Below are 21,624 nucleotides of genomic sequence, written 5' to 3'. Positions count from 1 at the left end.
GCTGTGGGTGTTTACCTGAGTTTCCAGCATTTTGTTTGATGCTGTCTCTTGTTATGTCTCTGTTTTGGCCGATGCCGAGTGCTCGCTCATGAGTTCCAGCATGCGTTGGGGCACACTCTTGGAAACGCAGAAAAGTAGTGGTTGCGATCTGAAACCTCAACGCTAGAGGCCACTGAAAACTACACATGGTCCCTTTGTGGTGGCAACAATTCTTCATTTGGGTGCCATTAAACCACTGCAGGAGAAGAAGGCGCAACGAGATGACATAATTACAGTAAAAAGGCCCTAATCAAACCTCAAATAAATGAAAACCAAGTGGAAAATATGATGGATATGCTTAATGAAAATGCACTTAAAGTCTGTTTCCTCTTTGATCAGTCTTTCTCCATATGTTTCCTGTCGCGCTGCTCCCCATGGTTCAGTTATGTCGTTAGGCTTTAAGACTTTAAGCAGGGGGAAATGGCTAGCCTACTTCAAAAATACATACACACCCATACCCCTAGAGCTCATTGATTCACATGCTGAATCTCGTTCGTTGAATCTGTAGGCTAAATGTGGTTATGTGCTTTCATTGTTTCTTGACAAACAACGACTGATCTATCCTCCCAGCACTTCTGTGAAGCATCTCTGGCTCTAGCAGAAGTTGCCAGATGCTGTTGGTAAACACAGGTTTTATTTACAGGAACAATTGTACCAAACCTGACAACCTCACATGACTTCCAGCATGTAACCCATCCTAAATATTTTTGTATCCTAGATTTTTGTATTTAAATAAACTGTATATATATGTATTTTTTTCATGTACATAGAGCCAGGTTAGCTGTTTCTCTAGCTAGGCTAACCATGTCCTGAAGCCAGCACTGTACTTAACACACATACAAGATATTGATATCAACATCTATCATAGTCTCATTTCAATCTTGGATCAAATAGAGCAAACAAGCCTATCTCCAAAATGTCGAACTATTCCTTGAATGTCTTTTATTGTCCCTGTGTCTTTGGTGCATTTCATTCACCTGACAAGAGCAACAGTCTTCCAAACAACAACGGATGAAGACTCCTGTAAAATATTCACCACTGATGGTATCTGATCTCTTACTGTGGATATATAGGATGAGATCGTTAGAGCAGAACATGATGATAGTGTGTACTGCAAACCTAAACCTAAGGTTTCAATTTTCAAGCTCTCTTTTTAAGAGCTCCTCAGTGACTCCATCTAAATCCTCTTTGTCATTTAATTACAGTTACTGTTCAAATAGGGAAGGGGAGCAGGGGCTTATTTAGCAGCTGTCAGAGACATTGTGCAAGTCTTGCAATACACTGTGATTGGAATCAATAAAAAGAAGAAAATGATCATATGATGATAAGAAACATAAGATTGTCTCAAATGTTGACAGAATCTACCAAATGTTAAATGTTAAGACAACATTATTTGCCTTGGATGGTCTTACAAATACTGTGCACCCAAAATGATGGCAATTCAGAAAGACAAATGACGACAGTATCGCTCCCTTCAGTTTTTACATCACTAAACATGTTGATACTGTACACTACAATGTGTCTGAGACAGGCATCAGCTCTAGAGTTGCAGTGGATGTATTATGAGCTGTGTGTTTTGGTCAGTGACACTATACACCGCCTGCAAGGGCCGGCCAGCCTACTGCAATGAGCTCACTTCTTCCATTGACAGCCAGTGAGGGATGCATATGTTTATGTGACAGGAGGGCAGTTCAAAATTCAGATTTCAAAGGAAGCTCACATATTCTGCTAGCCAGAGTTGTGGATTTGAATTCTTACATTTACAAAATATTTTACTATTTGGTGAAAAAAAATTCTGAGACAGCATTATGAGACCTAAACTTTGCATTACAATCCATAGTTTATTTTTTTAATTGCCACTGTTGCAACTGACAGTGAGCTCATGAGCAAGATAGAGTTACAGTTCTTGATATTTCAGATTCAAGATTGCATCACTTGTGTGTGAATAGGTGTGTGTTTTCCTTTAGTTCTGCCCAAATGTTATAACTTTAGCCAAGTGTTTTTGGGCCATAGCTCAGATGATAGATGATAGGATCATTATCAGTAGATAAGGAATGAATGGACATAAAACAAAGATGCTCTCTTTGTGGACAAAATAACTTGATTTATTAGGTCAGAATTATTGCTTTAATGAAGGGCCACATGTGAGGCTACTGTGGAATATAAAGTACAGCAGTTTATAAGGTCAGAGCTATTCCTAGCAGGCTATCATCAGGATGTAATGACTCTTCCGCATAGAAGGATATTTTATCATAACTGACTGTGAAAAGCTATCTTTGGCATATATTGCCAATTAAGCAATCCCAGTTAAACCTAGTGTAATGTATCAGAATCAGAATCAAGTTTATTACAAGTAAGTTTTCACATACAAGGCACTTGCCTAGGTGTTTTGGTGCATAAGCAAGAGAATATGAAAACAAAAAAGCAAATACTGCAAATGTCAAGAATCATAAATAAAATAAAAAATGTAAAATATATATGTACACACAGTATAAAGTGTAAAGAATACATGCAATGTGCAAAGATAATAATGAATAGAAATTTTACTTTCAGTTCAGTCTCTCTTCAGTCTTTCCCACTGTATATTATACCCAAGAAAACACAAATAAAGGTGTGTACGGCTCTTCCTAGTCTAAATAACAGAATCTCGCTTTTTCACACAGTCTGAACCCCCTCACATGCTTGGCAAAGTAGCTGGAAGGTCAGGGTCGGTTAACCATGACAATGCAGAAACACGTTCATTTTGAACCTAAAAGTAATTTTTTCTACCACAGACAATAATCTAAAAATGTGCGGTAATGCATGAGTCAGATGTAATGTAACTTGTAGTGTCCATGGGGCTGGATAAGAGTCAGTGTCAGTAGAGATCCCAGGACTTGTTGATGAGGCCGGCTGCAGTTGGGTAGAAATGGTTCTTGTGGCACGAGGTTTTGATCTTGATGCAGCCTTATGCTGGAGGGGAGTTTTTCAAAACATTTCTTCATAATCTTTCCTGCGCGACTCAGGGTCCTCGTTGCGTAGATGTCCTGGAGGGATGGCAGATTGCAGCCAATCACCCTCCCAGCAGTGCAAATCATGCGCTGCAGTCTGCCCTTGTTCTTGGCAGTGACAGCAGCGTACCAGATGGTAACGGAGGAGGTGAGGATGGATGGACTCAATGATCACCCCTGCCAGAGATGAAGGTGGTGTCAAACTTCAGAAGCTTGATGGATTGATCACTAGAGGTGCAGCTGTCTGTGTATAGGGAGAAGAATAAGGGTGAAAGGACAAAATTATAGATCGATTGTAAACACATGTGAAGAATATGGATCAATGAGAACGCCACATGACCTCCCCTCGACCTCGCCACCATGGAGACCTGGAAAGAGCCATTTTTCATGTTTACATACTATTGTAGCAAATGTTCAAATAACACAAAATTATTGTAAAATAGACAGCAGCTCGCTACACTCTGCTACACCTAAAAAGAAAACTAAAATTGCATAAACTCAATGAAAAATTTGCGCCAATTGAGGAAAGTGGGCGAGTGAGGCAGAATCCGGAACATTTTATAATTGTATGGGACAATGTAGCATTAATCATTCTCTTCCTGTCACAGCATATTGTCACTTTTCCTTCCACCTTACTCTTCGTTCCTCAATCTTACAGAGAAATTTTGTCACAGAGGGGGGTGTTTGCCACATGATCAAAAGTCCCTCTTGGAATGCTGGATGTCTGGACATAATTGCAGAAGATTGCCAGGGATGGATCAGGCATGAAAAAAGGTTATTTCCCATGTGTATTGCAAGAGATGACATAAGGTGTGATGTTGTGGCCAATTGCAGAAGACGGGGTTGACTAGCACTGTTTTATTTCTAGATCTGCTGTCCTATACAAGTACTTATAGTGAAAATGTGTTGCTTTGTATTGCATTACTGGAATTACTTTAGTTCATTTATTGCACTTGGAATTACTTGATTTAGTAATCTCTTAATAAGTGACAAGAACAGGTTGCAACATATAGTTAAAGTTGCCAGTATGATAATTGGTGTTAAACTGCCCAATCTGTCTCACAATTTTTGTAAGAGAGCAATTTCTAAGGTTTTTATCCCTTATCCCTATCCTCTGTATGGAGAGTTTGAGCTACTCACAGGGTGAATTATTCATTTATCTCTAAGGTCACCAAACTGATATTCTGTGTATTTTATCATGTGTATGTACCTTACTCTGTGTGCCTGAGTCTCTCTGTGTTTTAAGTTTTAACTAGCTGCAAGAAAAATGAAGGCACCACAACCCTGGCAATAACGCCATGCTTTTCTTTTTTGTTGTAATTGAATCCTAGGACAATAGTGATACTCTAATGCTATCTGTTGTTAGTGTTCATTTAGTTAAATGTCTAATGAGTGACAAAGTGCTCCTGAGAAGTGTTGTGGTTTCATTAGTGCATTTAGTCTGATTAACTGTTATGCCAAGCTGTGTGTTGGTAAAGAGAACTGTCTGAAAACTTTTGAAAATGTGAACTCAGTATGGAGAAATGTGTTGCCTATAACCAGTTTTAAAATACAGTAAAGTATTGCCATAAACATGTTCCTGTATAGGCAACTTTTATATAAAGTTAATTACAGTATTTTCACATCAGGAGTACATCAGGAGTTAATTGAAATAACTGTTAAAATTGCAATGGAATCTCCACAGGTGATTCAAGTCAAAGACTTTCAAGGCTGATGTCCCAGAAATGCATTAAAGTCTGTATTGTTTCAAACACTTTGATGCAGTACTAAAGTTTCATCCCTGGAGGGCGATATTGCAATACTTTAAAAAGGGGTATCACATAAATTCCCATCTCTAATGAGAAATATGCCTTCTTCAGTTTGCAGGCACAGAAAGTCATGGTCAGTGTCTGAAGTCTTTGCTTTCAAGTTGTCAGGTTTGCAGGAAAATATTAAATTCTATATTATAAGTAAGGAGTCGCAGATTTAAACACTGAAAAACTAGGCTAACTTGTTTCTAATACAATATGACACCTATATTCACAAAGGTGGACAGTTACCTTGTTGCTCCTTTTTTCTTTTTTCCCCCGTTAAATGTTTTTTTGATGAGTTTTTCCTAATCGAATTGAGGGCTAACTGATAGAAGGGTGTCACATGTTGTACAGACCGTAAAGCCCCTTGAAGCAAATTTTTGATTTGTGACACTGGAATAAATACAATTTACTTGAATTGACAGGCTATTAGCCTAGGCGGGGCTCAACATTAGTGAGTAATAGGGGCCCATTTGTCATTGTCACCCCTTGATCCAATTTTCACCCACTTCTGATAATGGCTGAGGAATCTTTCACAGCATATACAGCCACGTATACAATACTAAATAAAGCATTAATAATAAAAAGCAACATATTGTAATCTTGTTCATCTGCAATTACATTTTGTTTTCTGAACTGGGTCAAGCATTTACACTGCGCAGGCGCAGCTTGTAGGCTGCCTGTCAGTGCCATAGCAACCAGAGCAGACATCAACCATCAACATGGTGAGTGTTTCTCGGTTCATTTGTGTTGCTATTTGCGGTTTTTAGATAATATATACGGTCTGAACTGTACCACAAACGCGAACATTCCGTATATTCGTGTGTGTAGGCTGTATTTGGCCTTACCTACAGTATTGTTGTCGCTGTGAGCTAGGTGGGCTAACTTCTAATTAGCTATTTAGCTAGCCCTACATGTCAATTAGCGTAACCTAGCGTTAAATAGCTGGTTAACATCAACTCAGTACTAAACGCGCATGGATGTCTGCCTATTTTGTCGTTTTTCCCACTGCTAAATCATGTACTGGGAGGAGGAGGACTAACGTTAAGCTACATCGAATTGCTGTTCACATAAGTTAATAAACAGTATTTATATCCGAAGTCTATAGCTTTAAAAAAACGTGTTTAATGTTACAGTGGTGCGATAATCCAGCCTCTACCTGTATAATTAAATGCCATCCAATGTCTCCAGGCCAAAGCAACGACTGTGAGAGAAGCACTGGCCAAATGGGTGAGTGGCAAACACAGACACAATGCCATGCAATACGGTGGAATAAAATAATTTATTTATGTTCATACAAGTATGTAGAATTCGTGACTGGAAGTTGTATAAAGTTAGTTGTTGTAATCTGTGTGTGTGTGTACAGGAGGAGAAATCAGGGGAAAAAGTGAGCGATGCTAAAGCCATAAAACTGTATGGTCAGATTCCTCCTATAGAGAAGATGGATGCTTCTCTCTCCACACTAACCAACTGCGAGTGAGTCCTGTAGAAATTTACAATTTCCATACCTAACCTGGAGTGATACAAACTCATGGTTGTCTTTTTTATGTTTTTGCATGCAGTTTGATGTCATGTTATACCATGAGATTAGCCAAGTTTAACTAATTTATTGTTGTCTTTGGGATCAAGTAGCTGCCCAGTTCAATGGCACATAGTTTTAGAGTGAAACATAATTTTTTATAACAGACACATGGGTGTCTTGACTAGACCATACACATTCCATTTTATCCCCTACAGCTACAAATTTAAGAATCCTCCCAACATGCAGTGGTTATCTTAGTAGACTAGCTGTTACGCATTATTATTTGGCACTATATTATATTATTTTGTTAATGTGGTACAGAATGTGTTTTGCACTTTCGAAAGTATAAATTGAGAGTTACTCATGTTTATCAGCGTTCCTCCTGTGTACAGTTTTGCTTTGCTTTTTTGGGAGTCCGGAGAAATACAGCTTTATACCTCTGCAAAAATGGATGGCTGGTATTCACCTTTTTTACATTTAGTAACATACATGCGTTTAAGCTTAAACGGCTAATGTTTGTATCATATTATATCCAGGGCTTCAACTATCAATCATTTACATTACCAATCAATGTGCCAATTATTTAGATCAAACACCGGATCCATTCAGCTTTAATTTGTATGTGCCAAAGGAGTGAGCTTTTTGCCACAAAAGGGCAGGCAATGATTGTAGTCAGTAAGTAGTTGCAAAGTATAATTAATTGTTTGGGTTTGGTTAATATTTGTGAAAACATTTGTTAAGAAAATGTGTAAGGCAGTGCACAAAGGACTAAGGAGAAGGTTGTGTTTCCTGCTTCTGAAAGCAGCTATGATTTGATCCTACAAATATCCAAAAGTGCAGCTAAGGTATGTAGATAGGTCACTGTGTAGATTTTAGTTCCAATCATAGACTGTGTACACGAACACATGTGCTGTATCTTACAGAGTGACAACACTTTAGTGCTTTGTTGCACAGAAATTTACACAATCAGCTAAACCAAGTGAAGCAAAATAACTGGATACAAATCAGATAACGGTCAAATCAAATGCTAAGTTAAAATTCGGCACACTCTCTCTAATGTGTATGAAGTACCTGAATGATTGGATACTACATTAGATCAATTATATTGGTGTTTTCCACAAAAACTATAAAAGTGGACATAAGAGATGCTCCCAACAGTTCACTGGCTCCTCGGAACAGACTTTTCTGATGCAGATCAGTTAAGAGCAAGTAACTGAGCAGCTAATATAGTGATAGTGTTTCTTCACCAATGTTTTAAACTGGACTAGTATATCATACTTCAAATACCAGATACGTTGTCATACTGTATCCTCCACAGGAAGCTGTCTCTGTCTACAAACTGCATTGAGAAAATAACAAATCTCAATGGCCTGAGTGAGTACTGACTGCATAAATACATACAACCACGCACAAACACACTTACGAATGGAGATGTGGTGTTGTTATGTGATGTTGTACTGTGTCCTTCCAGAGAACTTGAGGATATTGTCATTAGGAAGAAATAATATAAAGGCCCTCACTGGGCTGGTAAGTTACAAATGAAACAGAATTAACACAAACTACTTTGATTGCAATCAGTGTTTTAGCATTGTCCTTTTTTTTTTCTTCTTTCTTGATTTCTGCCTTTTTTTCTTTCTTTTTGTGTGTGTGTATGTGTGTGAACGCGGACAGGAGGCAGTAGGGGACAATTTAGAGGAGTTGTGGATTTCTTATAACTTGATAGAGAAACTGAAGGGAATCCAATGCATGAAGAAACTGAGAGTCCTCTACATGTCGAACAATCTGGTCAAAGAATGGGGTAAGCTACATTCATAAACATAGTCAACACATATTACAATTGAAATAGACACAGCTAATTAGGTTGGAAATGACTATGTTGTGATTACTCAGCAACAGTCCCTTTAGTTGAGGGTAAAGCTATAGAATTATTAGTGTTAAAATTCTCAATGTGGCACCATTTAATTTGGTTAATGGTGTCTTTTCTGTGTTGTGTAGGAGAGTTTGTGAGGCTAGCTGAACTGCCATGCCTTGCAGACCTGGTGTTTGTTGGAAATCCTCTGGAGGAGAAGCATTCAGCTGAGGCAAACTGGATGGATGAAGCCTCTAAAAGACTACCTAATCTGAAGAAACTAGATGGTAAGTGTGTTTTAGCAGCAGTGTGTTTAAGAATGTCTGCTGTTATTCAGCATTTCTACAGCTATTGTCATCCTTTAACAAGTGAACTTGCTATTCCCATATGATTACATGTTATGTTGAAAGAAATTTACCGGTCTGTAATTTCTGCATAATTTCCAGTACATTCTAATTTATATCAAATTAATTGCCAGAGCCTCTTAGTAAGTCAACTGAGAAAATTGTAAAATTTGTCTACAGCAAAACATATAGTTCAACAAATACATTACATAAAAAGTTTAAATCCAATAAGGGAGATTGCAGATGGAGATGAACTGGTATCTAAATCTGGAACAATGCATCTTTTCTCCTCGAATGAGATTGATGTTTGGTCAATATGGCCCTTGACAAATAAATGTAACATATCAAAGTAAATTAAATGAATAATGAAACATATTTACTTAAATAGACAATTTTTTAAAACACATGCCCACTATTATCTAGGAAAATGATGAGGTAATTATGGACTGTAAGTTTTACCAAAATGGCTGGAACATCAGTGAAATAAATAGGAGAAACCATACAAAACAACAACTAACTTTTACATTGTCAATGCACATATTAGCAACAATTTGTTGCTGGGAATGTCTGATTGGTGATTTCTTTTCCTGTTGTTTCCAGGAATCCCAGTCATCAAACAGGTAGAGGATGAGGGAGATGGAGAGAGCTGAGAAGCACGACTATCTGCAAAACTACTCTTTTCCCTAAGAGTCTTCCCTTTTTTAAGTTTCGAATGGTTTGTTATGATGCATTTCTTTATATAAAACAATTTTTTACAACAGCATAGACTTTGCTGGAGATCGACAAGCACAAAATAACCAACAAATACACAGAATTTATATATGTTAAAAAATGTCGAGCAAAACAAAAAGGGAAAATTTGCAATACTTACAGCAAGTCTTGTGGGTTTGGAACCAGGAAGATGTTTTGATGAGAGCTTATGCTGTAGGTGAAACTACATGATTTCATATTTCCTAATGCTATTTACAGCATTATGTTTTTTTTACTGTCAAACTATGAAGGATATTGAAACTAATTGTAATGTTCTTGTTAACTAAAAATTTACTGTGGAAATTGGTGGTACCATACCATTTGTGGGCCAAAAACACAAACTTTACAATTTTATCATAGAGTGCCCTTGATGTCTATGCCTCTCTATGTTCTTCTAGCAAGACCTAAAGCACAGTGTAGTACGCACACACACACACACACACACACACACACACAAAATTGAGCAGAACAATTTGTGCGGACCAGATGTTGATCAGGTAATATTATTAGGTCCATGTCCCTGGACCTTCTCTAGCCTAAAAGGAGTTGGCTGTAAATACCTAACACTGTCCCTCCCACCATAACATCACCATGTAGAGCTGGCCAAATAAAGCTAAAGAGTAGATGTGTTATGCCACATTTATATCACATTGGACTAGGAAGTGGAACACTTAGTGGTTAGAAAAAGTGATTTGGAGTGATACATTTTAGTGTCAACCATAAATGAAAAGTCCAGCAAACAGTTGCATCTTGCCGTGGTACTTAACAGCATACCGCTTTTCCTAGTTATTATCGGAATTCAGGAATTCACTGAAATCAGGGCCTATTGCCAGCCACAGACTTCTCAGGTAGTTAGAAAGTTAGTATGTACTGTACTTCTTATGTGGCATGAAGGGACCATTGCTTGCTACATTGCAGCAGCCTTTGGGCAGGACTGTGGAGTCAACATAGCTGAGAGTGAAAACGTACATGACCAAATACACGTCCACAGCTTTGTTTGGTACTGTGTTGTCTGAGTTCTTCCTGACTATATAATACTGAGGTCATGTAGTGTACTGTCAGTTGTAGGTTCATTTTGGATCTGCACATTTCCACATTGTTCCTGTTCTTTCCGATGTGATACTAAGGTTAATGCGTGTAGCATGTCCAGACCAGTGTCTGTGTAAAATTATTTTCATGTTTTTAATCATTTTAAGCATGTTTGTGTATACAAGTGTAAGATGTTTATGGTTTTTAAATTATTTTAATAGTTTAAATAAATACAATTGAAGTTATAAGCTGAACCTTGTCACTTTCATATAATGGTAATTAATTAAAAACAGGACTGGATTTTGTAATTCAAACCAAGAGCTTACTTAAGGCCGTGTAATTGGCATATTTCTTCTCCAGGATTTGCCCCTATTAAACAGAAAGTTTAAGAAATAATATTTTCCTACAGCGTATGTGAATAATAATATGTAATTTACATAAATATACATAAAAACACTTCACCAAGCGCACCAATGAAAAGTAAGTTTGACCTACCTCTTTTAGAATCACATTTGTAATTGGCCAACTAAGATATCAATCACAACCTCCATTCGCTTCCTTGGCAACGGCCTCGTACCCGGAAGTTGTTTCTTCGCCGCGAAGTATCAACTGCTCAACTTCAAAGCGGTAGAAATGTTATTGGAAATGTCTTTCAGAATTTAAAAGTGTCTCTACTGGACTAAGTGTGATAGCTGAGAGGATAGCAAGGTTGGTGATATGCGTGTAGTGTGCGGTGGCTGGAATGCAGCGGACTAAAGCGGCAGTGAGTGTGGAGGTGAAGCAGGTGATTGGAGCTTTGTGCAGACTGCTGGCGGCCCTCGGCGTGGAAGCTGTGCCCGCACCGGAGACCTTCAGGCGGGCTAAATTCGGTGGTGGTCTCGAGGTGGTACGTTGATTATCGGTTGTCACTGTCAGGGATGGGACCTAACTAAATGTAAATGTTTTTCATACAGTCTATCTACTATATTTACTCGAGGTCCGTACTTAAGTACATTTCTGCAGGTCCGAGGGAAGTAATCTACGTTTTATGTTACTTCAGTTATTGGACAACCTTAGTTACTAGTTTCTTGATTTTTTTTTTTACAGGAGGATCAGTTTTGGCAGCTGCTCACCAACATCCTTCAGGCAGCTGGTGTTGTTTCCTGTGAAGCTGGTGCACAGCCAGTAACGTTAGGTCAGTCACATTGTCTGTTTTGTTTTCCAGATGTGTTAATGGATTTTACGACCGTTTGTTCAGGACTTCCCCTTTTTGAATGATTTGAGAACATCCCATTACAAAACACATTTTATACATTTTAAATTACAGTTTTCTCAGAGTCATTCATTTGTACAGCAGAATTTCATAAAATGACATCCCCATGATGTGATTCTGCATAAAATCACTAAACAGTCCCTACCCTGACTGCACCATCAGATCGGCTGGATATTTTCTAGATTGTGCTGTGAACTAACTCTTTTCTTCTTTACACATCACAGTAAAGTCTGAAATTGGTACATCACCCAAAAAAGACAATGGCACATTGTCCATGCAAAATTACCCATCTCATTCATTGACAGTTATATGTAGGGCTGGGCAATAAAACAATAATGATAATTATCGCAATATAATTTTCCTCAATAACAATATAATAAATGTTCAATATATCGTCAGTAAATATTTGGTTTAATTCATTTGAATCACAAACAAATTAGCACTTTTAGTTAGTTTTCTATTAAAATATTTATTTTGTTAAAAAAAGGGACTGATAAAAGATTTACTAATCATATTGTTAAAAAAGATTTTATCAAAGTTGTTTTGAATGTTGTCCCTCAGATCTGTGAAGTGATCCACTGTTTGGCATCAAGTGTTTGTAACGTTCTGACCATAAAGAAAAGTTTAACCACATAATTAACCATCTGGTTTCTTCAATTTTCACTCAGGAGCAAAAATCAGCCTTTAAACCTGAGAGAAATAATGATTTGATGTATATTGTGATAATTATCGATATCGAATGCTATGAAATGTGTGTAGCGTGATAACATTTTGGCCATATCGCCCAGCCCTTGTAGTAAGTATGCTTTTATATGTTTGTGCTACATATCTTTGGTTTGTGAAAGGCTTGTCCACACAACATGGGTTCGTAACGACAGACGCTACCAAGGGTTCTGCGAACGTATAAAAACATCTGTATGATCATGCACCCACTTTAATAACCTTATCCAGTTCCATTGATTACCTTCCTGAGAAGCAGTAAATAGAACAAAATCACAGATGTGCTGCTCCTTGCAGGTAAGTGGACGTGCTGGGTGACTGAATGTGTTTTTTCCGTCTGTAAATAACCTCAGAGCACAGGAAACTGGTGGTTGCAGGCCTCTGGCAGACTGGCTACCATGCTGACTGGATGTATGGGAGGGAGGAAGGAGAAGGAGGGAGATTTTCCAGCAGACACCTCCTCCTGGCGCTGGGCTGGCTGCTCGCTACAGGAACACTGGAGAAACTTCTGACACAGCAAGTACAGCAACTGGACAAAACACTACTCACACCTACACCTGTAAGTCCCTCGGGTGTACCACCACATCATACTGGTAAACTTAATTCTGTTTTTGTATATTTGTATTTGTGTGCTTTTAAATCTTTCTCTCTCTCTCTTTGGTAGGACCCTCAGTTTTCCAATGAGTTCCAGTTAGACTCGGGATCTCTGAGGAAACTTCAGTGGCTCATTGGCTGTCTGAGATACCAGGGGCGGACCCTGCAGTCTATGCAAGAAGAGCGGGCTCGTTTGCTCCATGCTGTGAGAGAATCTTCTCTTTTCCATCTTTCCCCAGGCTACCGTTCTGTATCTGTCAGTCGTTGCAAAGGGAAAGTTCAACAGATTAGAAGTTTGCCAGCATAATTGCAGGATGACTGCAAATGACAGAAGTCACTTTTCCAAACAGTAGCCAAAGTACACAAGTAGCTTTTCTGCAGAAAATCAGCAAATGCTTATAAAATACTAAATGCAAGGAACTGATTTTTTTTTATTGGAATAGGTTATAATCATGTCTAACCAAGAAATCTATATTTTTGTCAGGTTTTTTTTGCCAGCCTCCCCTCCTCTGTGTCTTCTGATCAAACATCAACAGTGCTAAGGGAGGTAAGGCTGTTTGTGCTGCTATTAAAATGTATTGCTAATATTATGCTCTGCTCATTGTTATAGAATAGTTATAGTTAAATAACAAAACAATTTGTTTACAACTCCCTTTTTCATGAGTGCTAATTTTTTTTATCTTATTTATCTTTTACTAATAATTTTGGTTTTGTAAATGTTAAGAAAATAGTTTTGTGTGTCGTGTTCTTGATTGTCTATTTGAAACTTTATTACCAAGGGTTTGGCTGTAATGGTTTTGGAAACATGTTCTATGTGAAAAGAAAAGCAGTGTGTAGCAATATCATAATAGTGAAGTTGGACGCTATAGCGTACTTTGTTTAAGAATTCAGTATTGAACAGTTAATTCAGTGAGCTTTGTCCATGGAAAAGAGTTGTGTTAATGATCCATCGGTGAGTACATCTTTATACTGTAACACAATGTGCTTTGGGGTGTATTTAAAACTATAGTGTGTGGTTGTGTGTGTGTGTTATAGGACTGTGTTCGTACGCGGCATCTCTGTGACATCCTAGAAGGATATCTGAACTGGAAACAGGTGGAGAAAGTCTTCTGGACCTGGATGGTGAGTTAGACATAACAACACACAGGAAAACAACAGCACAATTCAACACAGAAGTAATTTCCAACATTATGGTTAATAATTCTAGTAAGATATAGTAATAATAACAATAATGTAACATTGAAAGAGTAAATGTGCAAATCCACACCAAAGAGAACAGGTGACTGGATTTGGATACTGGTGTATTATTTATTTATTTGTTATTGCTACCAGCCAACACATTTGCTAAATTCTCCTCTCTGTGATCTCCAAGATGGCAGCAGCCACGTGTGCCAGAAAATGTAACACAAAGCACGTGTGTGTATGTGTATGTGTAGGACAGTGTGGTGGACTGCCATCTGACTGATCCTGTTGTCGAGGAGCCTACACATGCACCCAATGGCAGCGGAAGAGTGTGTCACCACGGAAACCGGGGGCTAGAGAAATTGGAGGACATGTTATTGAGACTGCCCACAGGACAGGTGTGCAACACACAATACACAATATACACAAAAGGTGTTCACTCCTACAGGGCACTGCCTACTGGTTTTGGTCAGACTTCAGACTTCAGACAGAAATTAGGTTGTTGAAGTTGCTGAAAATGAAGGTGTATGGGGAAAAAAAACAGCGTCATGTACTGAGTCATATTCGCTTTTAAACCTGCAGTGTGGAACTTGGCGGTGACAGTTAACGCTGTGCATGTCTGCCCATGATGAGTTAATGTAACAGCTACACAGCCTACTCCAAATATTTTACAAATAACAACCTATCCAAGAGCAGTACCACGTAACTGTAATACTTCTTCTGAATGCCAGGTTTCTTTTTTATCTGGAGCATCAGAAATGTTTCTTTGATGCCTCTTTTTCAGCCACAGGCTCAGCCACCAGCCAACTCCATCACTATGGTTGCCCCAGAGCCATGTAGAGAGGATTGTGTCATAGAAGTTCAATTTAAATTCAAGTTATTGCCATGACTGCATACAATACAATGTTGCCTAAGCACATTAACAATTATTAAACAAAATAAACAATTCTCAATAATAAACATTCTCTCCAGTTGACCATTTGTACAGCAGTGGCGGATCGTGGATCCCCTTCAGCTCTGGCAGACCAATCATTGCTGTTTGATGATCATTACCGCTGTGCCAATGTATGAATGCCACCGCAGACAGCAGATTTAAAAATTCCTGTACACTGCGTATACAGAGAGATTTACCTGGCGGTGATAGGTGTAATCAGAATTGTGGGAACTTGTTTGGCGAGGGCTTGAATCTGAAGGACAGAAATTGAGCTTTGATGCCCAGCCCACTTTTAAACACTTCTGCCTCCGTATCACATTTTGTAATACATTGACTGTAGTGTTATTCTTGTTTGTAATGATATTTGTGTGCTCCTGCTGTATGTTCCTGTCTAAATCCCTTTAATCTTTTAGCAGAAAGGACAGAGCAGAGGCAACAGCGATGCAGAGGATAGAGGAAGAAGAGTAAAGAAGTTGCAGGGTGGATCGGACACCTCCTCCCTCCCTCCTCTTCTCTCCTCTCTCCCCTCCATGCCCTCCCTCACCCAGGTCTACCGAGCCAGGCTCCTGACTGAGAGGCCAGTCAGAAACATCAGCGACCCAGCAGGGGGCCACCACAGCGGGGCCGAGGCTCCAGGTGAGCTCCCAGCATCTCAGGCTGAGCAGCTGCTTCTTCAAACAGAGGCTCTTCTGCTGGAGAGGAGGGACAGGCAGAGGCTGGCCAGTAGGATGCAGCTGCAGGAGATGGTTGGCAAACTGGACCAACTGGTGTTGATACCACCATAGATTTTTTTTTATCCTCAGTCAGCATGGGATGAGTGTGATGGAAAAGAAATCAACAAAATATCAGTTTTCATTTTTTAATTTGCCAAAAATTCACTTGACATTTGGATGGAAACCAGCTATTTTCTTGCAGTTTTCAAAGAAATCATCTTTCAACAACTTCAGTTTGTTGTAGCTGAAAATGATAATTACGTTTATATGTCATTTTGTAATGTTACTAACTTAAAAAACAGATGAGACAATAGACACCTGATAAATCTGAAAACCTAAACATAAAGCAAATAAATAATTCCTAATAATATGTATGCAAGCTGTCGTAAATGTTTACAAATTAAAAAATATATATTTTAGACATTTATCTAGTTCACAAAATGACTTGCAGTGAATGTAACAGAATGGAATTAAATTCCTACATCACAGACGTTCCAGCTAAAATGAACAAGGTCAGCAGTCAAAGTCACTGTAGATATTGAGACATTGTGGAGTAAATAGTCCTGTGTCCTCAGAATGTGTATGAGTGTTAAACAACACATTTTATAGAGGAAAGAAAAAAGAATACATACAACATTTAGGGAAATACACTTGTTGCGTTGGGTAGGTTGCTGGGGACAAGACTGTTAGCAGGGGGAAACCTGTCTACAAAAAACAATTTAATCCATACACACAGTAACGGTAAATAATAAATTAAAAACATAAATATAATTATGTGTGTCCACCTGCACAGGTTTAATATAGCTAGTTATAGTGCTGGTTTCCAGATACAACTGGAGAGTACAGCTTTTGGTACAGTTTAAACCAACAAGAATTAACATAATAAGTGAACTTCAAGGGTGTGGGTAGGCAGATTTCTGAACTTTAAACAGAGACAAGGTTAGCTTTCCCCCCTGCTTTAAGTTATGATGCTAAGCTAGGCTAACCACATCCTGACTCCAGCTTAGTACTTAACACACAGGTGTGAGATTGGTACCTTCTCATCTCACTCTTGGAAAGAAAGAGAAACAAGCATATTGTACAACATTTGAAACTGCTAATGTAATGTAAATTACTTGAAAGCTAGATATATCTAAATGTATCTGTAAAATGTGGAAATGGACCTTTACAGCTATTTATCTAACCAACACAAAGACTTGCATCCTGCTTTTGGCTAACGTTAAACTACGTTAAATATATAGACAGATGATTAAAATTATTTTGGTTATTAGACTAATAATATTAAATTCAGCTGTCATAAACCAATACTACTATATAGAGTCAAACACATGCTACAGTTGTCAAAAACATAATTTCCATCACCAAATTAATTTCAGCAGGACCAACAAACACATTTCAATGTTCAATACCAAATTTTTGATAAATTTAACCATCCTTTGGGGAAATTTGAGAGGCTAGATATTAAAAATACAGCAGGTGTTACTGACTTTTGATAACTACACTATCTTGTTCTCCAGAGTAGGATATCCCTTTAAAATGCTTTTTGCTAGTGCAGGGTGCAGAGAATGGTTTGATTACATGATAAAATAGCTGTAAAAATGAAATCATCATGAAGAATTAACCACCAGTAGTTTCTGCATGTAGGAGTTGAGCCACTTCTGTCTCTCCATGGAGGTGAGGAGTTTACTCTTCTCTCTGAAGGCAGCGTCATCAGCCACTACCATGTTCCTCTTCACCATGTCAGCACCCTGAGGTGACCATTCAGCTGGCCACGCCCTCTCCACACTAGAGATACACAAACCAAGACCTCAATATCAGTAACTAGCAAACAAGTCAGGTACCAGATGCTCCACATTCATATTAATATTTTGCTGGTGGGTTTTTATTGGTTTTGTTTGTTTGTTTTACTGAATGTGAGACGTGAAATGTAGGCTTTACTTTAAGATGCACTGCTTGATTTTGTTGAGGCTCCCATAGCACCCTAAAGCCCAAAATTTCCTCTTAGACTTCCTGTTTAAAGATATAGTTTGATATTATGGGGATTACGCTTTTTGCCTTTCTACTCAGAGAGTAGCATGAATTTTCTCATCCAACTCTCAACAAGGTCAAGTGACTATTTCTTTAAATAGCCAGTTCACCCAAATTACAAAAATACACATTTTCTAATTTACACATAGTGTGGTCCCCTCCTTTGCTGTGCCCCCCCCCCCCCCAAAGGTTGCAAAGGATTAAAGGAATAAAAAATAAGAAAATATGGTTTTGCCACAAACAATTAAAAGTTGCTATAGTATACAAAATCCACGTTTTCATATATTTCAACATAAATAGGCGTCTGTGTGTCTAAAGATTCCCAAACTATGAGAGAAAAACATCCTCTCTCCTTTTTCTCTTGCTCAGTCTTTCGGTAAATGTGTGGGCAAAGATGGCGTTTGGATTTGGCTCTAATTTTGTCATGGAGGGATCTGGATAACATAAGACCTCCTCCAGCCCTTCAGCCAGTAGATGGCCCCGCCCACTGAATACCTACTGAAGACACCACACAAAGCTGACATGCCATTGCAGAGCAAGAGCTGGAGGTTGTTCAGTAGGTCTCACAGAAAGTGCTTTTACGGTTAGGAAGGAAAGGTATGTATTTTCTGGTTTTCCCTCTGGCTGCTGGTGTTTCCTTATGGACAGATAGCTTGTTGCTAATGCTACAGTAACCACTAACTACTGCTAACTGTAATTGATGTAATCAGCTGGCTCTTCCCCTCTTCCAGTGCTCCAAAGCTTCTGCACTAATATTAGAGGTGCAAACACCAACACACCCAGTCCGGGCAGAGTGAGCAAAACGGCTAATTGAACTAACTAGCTAACTAACTACCATTAGTAGTAGTTAGCGGCTAGACTAACTGCTAACAAACAAACTCTGTAAATCTCCTAAAGTTCGACATCAGAGGGGAAACCGGAAAATATTTTCTCCATAAAATATGACCCTATTTCACCTAAACAGTTGAATAAAGTTGTGTTTTTGTACTGTAATCAGTGAGGCCTAATCTCACGTAGTCAGCCCTATCTCCAGACATCGATGCTGTGCTGTACCAGCTAGGTCTTGCCCCTCTGCAGACCTTAATGAAATTGGCCATTCAGAAGAAAGTGGGCTTTTAGAAACGGGGTGCTTAAAGAGACACAATCTAAAACTGAGTGTTCAGACCAAGCGTGAACCTGTTGGGTCTGAAAATTGAAGCCATGTGGAAGTAACTTAAACCTGCGATCTGCATGGGCGACTCCTCTGGTTGCAAAAAGTCCAGTTCCGTTCCGAAATAAATGCACAATGACACAATAATGGCACAATGACCCTACTTCTCAACTGATTCACTCCCTCAGTAAACAATTTCCTAATGAGTTTATTAGTTTCCAGTCTTCTTCAATACAGCATGATTTTCATTTAGTAAGTTATGGTGCCATTTAAGAGAAAATAGACGGTGGAACCAAAACCTTGGGCGTTTATTCCCTTGGTGCTGTTAGTTTGGGTTAGTGCGAACGCCAGATTCGAACTCTGCTGCAGACCAACCAACGAGTGAACTCTGGAGCGGTTTATTTCTGGTATTATCACCATTCAAACCAATAATGGGAAGTGTAATATTATATGTGTCATTTGATTGACTACATTTTTTTTCTTATGCTGTTTTGGTGACTGTTGACTAGTAGTGCGTTTGCTTACAAATTGTCGAGTAGTCCGGGACAAACCTGGACTCACGACGAAGTGGGATGCCTCCTGCTGAATATTTGGGCTGTAGAGAATGTTTATGAGTTAATAGAGAAGGTGCATAAGAACATTGTAATATATGTAATTGTAATATATGTAATTGTAATATATGTAATTGTAATACATATATTTACATATTGAGGTATTCAATATGTAAATATATTACATTTATATATAATACCTCAGTGTGTGTATGTATGTGTGTGTGTGTGTGTGTGTGTGTGTGTGTGTGTGTGTGTGTGTGTGTGTGTGTGTGTGTGTGTGTGTGTGTGTATATGTATATATATAAAATGTAGAATGGATTCCAGCAAACTGTTGAGCATTGTCAAAAAACTGTCTCAACATTACATCATCTTAAACCCGTTGACTGTTTGACCAATAATCAAACGCCATTTCCACCACTGGCCTTTGCGAACAAACTGGACCAGTTGGAAAATTTAAACAATGTGTCATCCCTGCGTGGGTTCGATTCAGAAACTGGACCCTTAGGTGTGAATCCATAAGCATTTTCCCGCACGATGCAGTTACCTCGCCTCAGCCCTCTCTGGGGCAAACAGCCACGCCTCCCTCATCAGTCCTGCCTTGCTGTCGGTTGCTGCTGCAAGGCTGGGCGCTGACATCATTTGAATGCTCCAATCACGAAGAGAGATTGAGGGGAAGAGGACGTCCCAGACATCTTGTTTAGGTTCATCTGAATCATCAGGACTTCTGAAATCAGAGAAGATTTAACTGAATGATTTTTTGTAATCACGAATACATACGAAATACTCTAGGAGAAAATAAAGTTAGGTATCAGAGGTACTAGTTAGTTGATTGGTCTGTTACTTTGGGTACTTATTTACTCAAAACCATTGAACCATTAACACTCATAGTTTATGGTGCCTTGATGAGATTTAGTGAGTAACCACACCTGAGCGGTAGTCGAGGCTGAGGGAAGCCAGATGTCACCAAGGTCATACCCAGAATGCAAAGCAACAGGAAGGACATGCGGGGGAAAGCAGGCAGCTCAGGCATCCTAAGAAATACAAGATGCTTCCTTGACAATAAGTACATATTAACTGAGTTGTGTGTTTATATTCTTCAAACTAGTTAACAATAAAACAATGGAAATAGAAGCTTAATTCAGCTTTTATTAATAAAAATCAAAGAGATGTTTATGAAGAAAAAAAAATACAAAAAACTCACATCGTGTACCTTATTGTTACATTTATTTATACCAGCATGTACAAAGAGGATTCTTTACATTATTTTTCTTAGGCTTGTTTCACTTTTGTCAAGGTTCTGTGTAATGCAGAAAATAAGCAATTTCTCAACCTTTGAGTTGAGAAACATTATATTTTAAATGAAATAAAATGAGCTTAGAATATTTAATCATTTCTATGTAATTCACTTGGAGCTCTCTCCAAGGTTTTGAAAATAGAGGATGTACTGAAATTGACCTGTCAACTTAAAAGATGCTGAATTCAAATGTTTGAGGCACCCTGAAGTCGCCTCTGCTGTAAAGAGCCATTTTAGACTGTGCATGTATATTCCAGACAGCCAAAGAGTGTTCTTTTGTCATTTGTTGACATTTTTAACAAGACAAATACATAACCAGCAAAATATAAAAAGATTGCACTCCAAAACAGTGCGCTTCTGTTTTGAAGTTTAGTATGTGGTTCATCAACATGGATGCAATTAATGAGACGCTATTTTCTAATTCTTCAAAAACAAATAGATTTCCTGTGAATGCATTCTTAAACCACTGAAAATATTAATAGATTAACTTTAACATTAGCTTCATGCAAAGGTTATTGGTTATGGGACTTTTTAAAGTTACTATACTGGTTGTTGGCTCATTTCTTACCTGCTTCTCAGTGGTGTTGCTCTGTCTGTACGAGCGAGCAGACTCTCAAGGTTGGACTTCAGAGGTTAAGGGTCAGACGTCACACAAGCAGATAAATGTTCCAGGGCAAACCACTAACCACAGCAACAGAAACGACTTTGTGCAGCCAGGTACCTTCTGTTTGTTGCTGCTTACTATCTACCATGTAATTTAAATACAAAGAAGTTTGGATAAAAACTTGGATTTCCACTCGTGCTATTTTGTGTTTCCACTGCTGACTGCTTCTGCAAGTGGATTTCTGCAGGTCTGTGGTGGATGAAAACAGTTTCTCGTCATACATACT

The 21,624-nt window shown here is 38.5% G+C and overlaps 3 protein-coding genes across 5 annotated transcripts; 2 read left to right on the top strand and 1 right to left on the bottom strand.

Annotated features, from left to right (window-relative positions):
* Nucleotides 1–5,474: 5,474 nt before the first annotated feature.
* Nucleotides 5,475–10,561, top strand: dnal1 (dynein, axonemal, light chain 1). Its single transcript, XM_038729243.1, has 8 exons — nt 5,475–5,544; nt 6,011–6,049; nt 6,186–6,295; nt 7,660–7,715; nt 7,813–7,868; nt 8,013–8,139; nt 8,337–8,477; nt 9,135–10,561. The coding sequence occupies exons 1-8, from the start codon at nt 5,542–5,544 to the stop codon at nt 9,182–9,184; spliced, it is 582 nt and encodes a 193-aa protein (XP_038585171.1). The 5' UTR covers nt 5,475–5,541; the 3' UTR covers nt 9,185–10,561.
* Nucleotides 10,562–10,889: 328 nt separating this feature from the next.
* tedc1 (tubulin epsilon and delta complex 1) lies at nt 10,890–16,082 on the top strand. 2 transcript variants are annotated; one of them, XM_038729242.1, is made up of 8 exons: nt 10,890–11,199; nt 11,400–11,487; nt 12,639–12,844; nt 12,950–13,084; nt 13,364–13,426; nt 13,915–14,001; nt 14,316–14,459; nt 15,412–16,082. In XM_038729242.1, exons 1-8 carry the CDS (start codon nt 11,056–11,058, stop codon nt 15,778–15,780), a joined length of 1,236 nt encoding a protein of 411 aa, XP_038585170.1. In that variant the 5' UTR covers nt 10,890–11,055; the 3' UTR covers nt 15,781–16,082. The 2 variants fall into 2 exon arrangements, with proteins under 2 accessions (XP_038585170.1, XP_038585169.1); XM_038729241.1 differs by having other exon boundaries at nt 15,409–16,082.
* Nucleotides 16,083–16,163: 81 nt separating this feature from the next.
* Nucleotides 16,164–21,576, bottom strand: pth2 (parathyroid hormone 2). Of its 2 annotated transcripts, XM_038729245.1 has the most exons (4): nt 21,303–21,576; nt 20,367–20,471; nt 19,985–20,164; nt 16,164–17,493 (listed from the first exon to the last, which is right to left on the bottom strand). In XM_038729245.1, exons 2-4 carry the CDS (start codon nt 20,468–20,470, stop codon nt 17,316–17,318), a joined length of 462 nt encoding a protein of 153 aa, XP_038585173.1. In that variant the 5' UTR covers nt 20,471; nt 21,303–21,576; the 3' UTR covers nt 16,164–17,315. The 2 variants fall into 2 exon arrangements, with proteins under 2 accessions (XP_038585173.1, XP_038585172.1); XM_038729244.1 differs by lacking the exon at nt 21,303–21,576 and having other exon boundaries at nt 20,367–21,266.
* Nucleotides 21,577–21,624: the final 48 nt, after the last annotated feature.

Source organism: Micropterus salmoides, unplaced genomic scaffold (genome assembly GCF_014851395.1).
Source record: "Micropterus salmoides isolate LMB-PRFRI ecotype aquatic unplaced genomic scaffold, ASM1485139v1 Ms_hic_scaffold_19, whole genome shotgun sequence".
Taxonomy (NCBI): domain Eukaryota; kingdom Metazoa; phylum Chordata; class Actinopteri; order Centrarchiformes; family Centrarchidae; genus Micropterus; species Micropterus salmoides.
This window is presented reverse-complemented; position numbering and strand designations above follow the sequence as displayed.

Excerpts from the sequence above, each read along its gene's own strand:
- dnal1 (XM_038729243.1), top strand. Across the intron at positions 6,296-7,659 it reads TCCACACTAACCAACTGCGA|GAAGCTGTCTCTGTCTACAA; the intron begins GTGAGTCCTGTA and ends TATCCTCCACAG. Across the intron at positions 7,716-7,812 it reads AACAAATCTCAATGGCCTGA|AGAACTTGAGGATATTGTCA; the intron begins GTGAGTACTGAC and ends GTGTCCTTCCAG.
- tedc1 (XM_038729241.1), top strand. The coding sequence starts at position 11,056 with ATGCAGCGGACTAAAGCGGCAGTGAGTGTGGAGGTGAAGCAGGTGATT. Across the intron at positions 14,002-14,315 it reads AAGTCTTCTGGACCTGGATG|GACAGTGTGGTGGACTGCCA; the intron begins GTGAGTTAGACA and ends GTGTATGTGTAG. Across the intron at positions 14,460-15,408 it reads TGAGACTGCCCACAGGACAG|CAGAAAGGACAGAGCAGAGG; the intron begins GTGTGCAACACA and ends TTAATCTTTTAG.
- pth2 (XM_038729244.1), bottom strand. The coding sequence starts at position 20,509 with ATGTACTTATTGTCAAGGAAGCATCTTGTATTTCTTAGGATGCCTGAG. Across the intron at positions 20,165-20,366 it reads CAGCCTCGACTACCGCTCAG|AAGTCCTGATGATTCAGATG; the intron begins GTGTGGTTACTC and ends CTCTGATTTCAG. Across the intron at positions 17,494-19,984 it reads CCAGAGAGGGCTGAGGCGAG|TGTGGAGAGGGCGTGGCCAG; the intron begins GTAACTGCATCG and ends GTGTATCTCTAG.